The 7,165-nt window shown below is 38.5% G+C and overlaps 1 protein-coding gene across 1 annotated transcript in view; it reads left to right on the forward strand.

Annotated features, from left to right (window-relative positions):
* Nucleotides 1-7,126, forward strand: part of LOC106880309 (protein henna) — a gene marked incomplete at its 3' end in the record, with an annotated part of 16,830 nt that extends 9,704 nt beyond the window's left edge. Inside the window, exons 2-9 of the mRNA XM_014930186.2 lie at nucleotides 2,094-2,231; nucleotides 2,382-2,568; nucleotides 2,870-2,958; nucleotides 4,048-4,115; nucleotides 4,726-4,776; nucleotides 5,316-5,461; nucleotides 6,118-6,253; nucleotides 6,892-7,126. Coding sequence (XP_014785672.2) covers nucleotides 2,094-2,231; nucleotides 2,382-2,568; nucleotides 2,870-2,958; nucleotides 4,048-4,115; nucleotides 4,726-4,776; nucleotides 5,316-5,461; nucleotides 6,118-6,253; nucleotides 6,892-7,126 — 1,050 coding nt within the window. The remainder of the gene's footprint in view (nucleotides 1-2,093; nucleotides 2,232-2,381; nucleotides 2,569-2,869; nucleotides 2,959-4,047; nucleotides 4,116-4,725; nucleotides 4,777-5,315; nucleotides 5,462-6,117; nucleotides 6,254-6,891) is intronic.
* Nucleotides 7,127-7,165: the final 39 nt, after the last annotated feature.

Raw genomic sequence — 7,165 nt, forward strand, 5'->3', positions numbered from 1 at the left:
TCTGCTACTTGAAATCTTGAGATTTTTACCATCGAGTAGATATGAAGAGCTCTGGACTGTTGGACAGAATTAAATTTTTAGAAACAGATTTGTCATTTTCGTTTAATTGCTGAGTTGTTCACACCAGTCACACCACATTCCTTACACACGCACGCACATACATACGCACACATACAAACAAAGACAAATACACACACAAATATACACTCGATTACACTAATACATATATATAGACACACATTAAGGTGACGAGCTGGTAGAATCGTTAGCACGTTGGACAAAATTTCTTAGCGGCGTTTCGTCCGTCTTTACGTTCTGAGTTCAAATTCCGCCGGGGTTGACTTTGTTTTTCATCTTTTTGAGGTCGATAAAATAAGTAGCGGTCGATCTTATCGATTAGCCCCTCCCCCAAATTTCAGGCCTTGTGCCCATAGTAGAAAGCAATATATAGATACGCACACACATTCATTCATTCATTCGGTTCTCATTGTGCTTTGTGGTACTTGAGGCAACAACAAGATCATTTCATCTTCTAATACCGAGAGCGTCCTTGACAGCTTGTTCCATTGTTAACCTTCTGCTTTTAACATCTTTTGCTATTGTTCTCCGCTACGTTTCCTTTGGTCGGCCACGTCTTTTACTTCGTGGAACCCATTGCAAAACGATCCTGACAAATGCGTTCGGTTTATAGCGACAAACTCGATCCAGCCATTTCCATCTCCTTGCTTCAATAGTTTTCCTTATTAGTTTCACGTTAGCCTTGGTGTGTAGTTGGCTAGTCGAGATCATATTCGGCCAGTAGAACCTTCAAAATATTTCGTAAACATTTATTTTGAAACACCTCCAATTTCTTTTCACCACAAATGCACAGTTCGTTATACTAACATAAATGCACGCACATACATGATCACATACAGATATCCAATTGTTTATACTGATATGTAAATGCATACACACACATATGTTCACATATACGTACACACACACACGTGTACATTAACATATACACACGTTCATTCCTACACAAATGCACAATTTGTTATACTAATTTACAAGGCGGCGAGCTGGCAGAAACGTTAGTACGCCGGTCAAAATGCTTAGCGACATCTCGTCTGGTTTTACGTTCTGACTTCAAATTCCGCCAAGGTCGACTTTGCTTTTCATCCTTTTGGGGTCAATAAATTAAGTACCAGTTACGCACTGGTGTCGATGAAATCGACTTTATCCCTTTGTCTGTCCTCTCTATGTTTAGCCCCCTTGTGGGCAATAAAGAAATAAGAAACGTTAGCACGCCGGTCAAAATGCTTAGTCTGGTTTCACATTCTGCGTTCAAATTCCGCCGTGGTCGACTTTGCTTTTCATCCTTTCGGGGCCGATAGAATAAATACCAGTTGAGCACTGGGGTAGGTGTAATCGACTTAGCCTCCACCCTACACTCCACCATCTTCGAAATTGCCGGCCTTGTGCCAAAATTTAAAATCACTGTATAAACACAAATACATACATTTAGATATATTGGTACCCTCAAGTATTTGGGGATTTGTGAGTCTTTTTAAAAGGGCTCCAGGTCCATTCGGGATTTTGTAATTGCTGATGATGAGGAAGACCGCATTGTTGATGATGATGATGATGAGGAGGAGGAGGAGGAGGAGGAGGAGGAGGAAGGGAAAGCGTTAGAAGAAGATGATGATGGAGTGTGATGATGTGATGGTGGTAGTGGTGGTGGTAGTTGTGGTGGTGGTGATGATGGAGGAGGATGAAGGGTGGTGGTGGTGGTGGTGTTGATGATGGAGATGGGGGTTGTGGTGGTGGTCATGGTGGTGATGATGATGGAGGTTGGTGGTGATGATGATGGAGGTTGGTGGTGATGATGATGATGGTGGTGGTGGTGGTGATGATGATGATGGAAACAGTGGTTGTGGTGGTGGTCATGGTGGTGATGATGACGGAGGGTGATGGTGGTAGTGGTGGTGGTAGTTGTAACGCTTCTGGGAATGGGATGTTGTTGATAACGCTAATAACCATGTTGCGAATGCCAGTCTACATCTCCTTTCTCTACAATTTACCTTTTTCTTTTTTACCATTATAAACAGGGAGAGAAAAGGAACCCAGAGTTGAAGACCCACCACAGTTACATCGAAGAATTTTCGGATTTGGATTCTTCCGTCAGCATCTACTTCACCCTACCTGAGAAAGTTGGTGCCCTGGCCGAAGCTTTGGGAATATTCCAGGTAAGTTCTCAATTTCAACGAAACAAAAATGCTGGCACTCCGTCGGTTACGACGACGTGGGTTCGATTTGATCCGATCATCTGAACAGCCAGCTCGTGAAATATACTAATTTCTTTGTTGTTCTTTCTGTTGCAATTTTTTTTTTTACAGAATCACAAAGTCTCGCTTGATCACATTGAGTCTCGCCCATCACGAGAAGATAACAAAAGCTATGATTTCTATGTGTCTTGCTCCAACAATGGAGACGAACTTAAAGAAGCCATCAAAGCTCTGAAACAGAAGAGTACATCTTTTCAGATTCTTACAAGGCAAGCTGAACATGGGGACAAAGCAGAAAGTTAGTTGTCCATTTTATTGTTTGTCGTTATTATTTTGTTCTTTTTCATTAATTTTATTGATTTTGTTATTTAAAAAAATAAAATCGTTTTCATTGCACTCAAGTCACTGTAGGTCTATCGTATGCGCGTATACATAAATACATACATACATATATATATGTATGTACGTGTGTATGATCGGATCCCAGCAGCAAGAGCTTCACATTAAAAAAAAAAACAAATGATATTTGCTACATCAACACTTGGTACTATTTGTGTAGGAACCAAACCAAACCCTGTGTTGTATATTTTATATTTTAGTTCCCTGGTTTCCACGTAAAATTTGCGATTTGGACAAATTTGCCAACATGATACTCAGCTACGGCTCAGAATTGGACGCCGATCATCCAGTAAGCAATTCTATTTCATAATTTCCCCCAACAAGAAACCCTCTACATGAGCGCCCAATCAGCTATTTCTAATCGATTGAACGAACATGTAGATGACCCTTGATTCTCATCATGATTCATTGTATCGGAAACATGGTACACTTTAAACTGAAAAGGCTTTATTCATGTAACACAGAACTCCTATTGGTTTATATTACAACGAAACAGCCCTCTGTTGTCGTTGTGTCTTACTTCCCCTTTACTTTATCTATACATGCCGAGCCATACACAAGTATGTATTTGTTTTTGCATTTCAAATTTACGCATGCTGGACAAATCGTTAACATGTCGGATGCTTAGGGCCATTTTTTCCGAATCTTTAAGTTCTAAGTTCAAATACTATCAAGGTCGACCTTTCGTACTTTAATGGTTGTTAAAATAAGCATCAATTGAATATGGAAGATCAATGTAATCGACTTCCCCCTCAAAATTGATGGACTTGTACCAAAATTAGAAAAAATTATTGTTAATAAAATTGTTATAATATAGGTTTCTCATCAGTTCCCCATGGTCGTTCTTGTTTACCCCCACTTTTCGATGACTAACTTACAACCCGCAAGCAGCCGATCCTTAGGAAAATGCATAAATTTTGCTCTCTTGGCTCTTGGGCTTACATCGGATTGCTGTTTGAGTTGGAACATTTCACCAGCGTTCATTATTTTTAAATGTGAAGATATATTCTTGTTTAAGTATACCATTGGTTTAGCAATCAGGACAGTCCTTCTGCGTGTATTAATTTCTTCGTCTATTCACTTAGGCTTACATTATTAAAGGAGTTTTTTAGTAATATTTGTCTGTAGCCAGGCCACAAAGCCAAGCTAATTCGACATCCAAGAATCTATTGTGTGCCACAACTTTACCAACCGGTTGCTTTCCAATCAATGAACCAAATTTTCTTTTATGTTACAGTTATATCAGCTGTAACACGTTCTATGATACATCTGTTTCATTCGTTCTGCGTTACAGCTGCCATTCTGTTTCTGTCACATCTGTAACATTTTTTTTTTCTCTTTTGTTCTTCGTTACAACTTTACTTAACAAATTTTCTAGGGATTTACAGACCCTGTGTACCGAGCCAGGCGGAAAGAGTTTGCTGATATCGCTTACAACTATCGTCAGTAAGTATAAACTATGAATACATTAAAACCAAAACGTAAATTTTCAACCAACCAAACTGACGATAAGGTTTCGATTCTCAGTCAAAGCCACTTGATTTTAATGGTTTATTTCGCATCTGCTGGGCAATAGTTTGGTTGCTAAAATGCTTTCAGCAAGCCAGTTTCTGAGTAATTGTATTTCTGATGTCAAGAATGAAAAGGGATAGTTTGTAGCATTCGGACTGGACAAATACCGCAAAGTGCATCTTTATTCGAAAGCACTGGTTTAACGATTATGTGTGTGTGTGTGTGTGTGTGTGTGTGTGTGTGTGTGTATTATATTATATTTGGCACGGGCGTGGCTGCGTGGTAAGAAGCTTGCTTCCCAACCACATGGTTCCGGGTTCAGTCCCACTGCGTGGAATCTTGAGCAAGTGTCTTCTGCTTTAGTTTCGAACCGACTCCTTGTGTGTGGATTTGGTAGACAGAAACGGAAAATAACCCATCGACTATGTATATGTGTGTGTGTGTGTGTGTGTGTGTGTACGTATGCATGTATGTATGCTGCACGTACGTACATACATACCTTCAGACACGCACAATGATTTGTTTTGTTTCTTTTTTCTTTTAGTGGCCAACCTATTCCAAGAATTAAATACACAGATCTCGAGATCGAGACCTGGTAAGTATTGTGTGTGTGTGCGTGTGTAATGTGCGCGAGCGCCAGCGCATGCAAACGTAAGACGATGTTGAGTCCTAAAATTCATTTTTACATAAACATCTAACCCTTAAATAAGCTGGGAAAACAAATAAACAATTTATTCAACATAGATGATTTATTTACATATTGTGTTTGTACGAGGAGGTGTTGAAAAGTTCCTGGCTTTGGGCTAAAGAAAATAGAGGAGGATCAGTTAATTATGATTCTATTCAACATATTCCTCTCTCAGATTCACACACTTATTGCAGCGGTCCTTCAGTTTTTCTATGCCCAGTAAAGGAACTAGGAAGGTTGGGCCGCCAACCAGGTCTTTCGAGATACTCGTAAAGGCAGGAACCTTTCAGTACCCTCCTCGTAATCATGGCCCCTTTCCAAAACTGTATTACAGGAGGGCGGTATAGCTGTGTCCGAGATTATCATTATAATTGTTTGTGTTTTAAATGGAAGCAAATAATTTTATAGAAGCTAAAATACGAATTCCGATACTTTGTTTTTGAAAGGAGAACCATCTTCAGGGAACTCACAAATCTATATTCGACGCATGCGTGTAAACAATTTCGTCACATTTTCCCATTGCTTATGGACAATTGCGGCTATAATGAAAACAATATTCCACAGTTGGAAGATGTCTCCAAATTTCTTCAAGGTATTCTTCAATTCTTTCAAATCAATTGTGATCTGTATCGATTAACACAGTCAAATTACTGAAACAAATAAAAGAAAAGAATGTGTGGACATGTATCTATGTATGTATCTATGTGGTGCAATATCAGCGCCGAGCAGTGTTTAGGCCTAAGCGAACTTTAGGTTAGTTACAAAATGTTTGTGACTGACAAATTTCGACTTCTAAAGGCAAATTCACTACAGTTAACATTGCGAAAATATTCTCTCTTACGGTAAAAAGGTTAAAAACACTGCATCTGTCCGGTGCTGCCCCTTGTCAGATTCCTAGACATGTGTCTAGCTCTTTAGCCGTTATCAATGGGAAATACCGAAGAGAGGCAACTCTGGGCAGACTTAAAGCCGTAGCTTTAACTAAAACGCAATCAACAGTATTGACTGCCTTACACCATTAGACAAGTATGTATGTATATGATGTAAAATATATATTAGGTTTAAAGCAGAAGAATTGTGGCCGTTTGAATGCCATTTGGCATATGAATATAAAATATTTCACTTAAACCAAATCAATCTAACCAACAATCTATTGTAAAATACCTATCTTGAAAACGAAACGAAACGAAAGATTTAGCCATTCCTAATCATTTTATATCATATTATATGTTATCTACTATATAACAGATTGTACTGGATTTCGTTTGCGTCCCGTTGCCGGTTTATTGTCCTCGCGAGATTTTCTGGCAGGTTTAGCTTTCCGAGTATTTCATTCCACACAATATATTAGGCATCCATCTAAACCACACTATACGCCCGAACCGTAAGTAATTTCTTTCTAGCTATGCTAAAATATTCGTTCAATTATTGTATTTCATATTCCATTTTGAGCAGGATTGAACCATTGAGCGTTTTTTTCCTTACGAGTTTCCAACGGCATCTGTATTGAAGATGTTAAGAATGATTTTATGTGTGTGTGTGTGTGTGTGTGTGTGCGCGCATGCGTGTGTTAATTTGCTCTATTCAAGGGAAGCAACTTACAAGAAATATCAGGCATGAGCTTTTACCCACAGTTGTGGTGTGCGAATTATAGAAAATTTACCACTCAGTGTGAATTGGATAGCCATACGTGTCATTTCATCAGCAATATTCAGCCGGTGAAACTAACAGTAGCAATTAATATGGCCATTCGTATTGTACAAATACACATGTCTATAAATCTCTCACGCGCTGAAATTTTCACTAAGTCATAAATTTTTCATAAGTAAGACTTAAAGCACAAACATAAAACGTCATCTCTCGTACTTATTCCATTAAATACATAACAGCCCCGTTGAACAGATATTATTTTTATTCAAGAAGATTATAAAGGAAAATCGAACACGAATATTAGATAGAAGGTATTGAATAATCATTTTCGCCTTTCATGATTATTTTACTTTCTTTTTTTTTTTTTTCCAGAGACGTATGTCACGAACTTTTGGGTCACGTTCCTTTGTTTGCAGACCCAGCATTTGCACAATTTTCCCAAGAGATTGGTTTAGCCAGTCTTGGGGCGCCTGATGAATACGTACAAAAACTTGCAACCGTAAGTAAAGTAGAACCACAATATTTTGTAGCACTTTTTGGTATGTTCTTTCCAGATAAAAATGCAGATAAAAATTTGCGGTTGTTGTTTCATATTGTGCTGACCGTCGGGAGATATATATATATATATATATATATATATATATAC

The sequence above is a fragment of the Octopus bimaculoides genome, chromosome 27 (assembly GCF_001194135.2).
Source record: "Octopus bimaculoides isolate UCB-OBI-ISO-001 chromosome 27, ASM119413v2, whole genome shotgun sequence".
Classification (NCBI taxonomy): domain Eukaryota; kingdom Metazoa; phylum Mollusca; class Cephalopoda; order Octopoda; family Octopodidae; genus Octopus; species Octopus bimaculoides.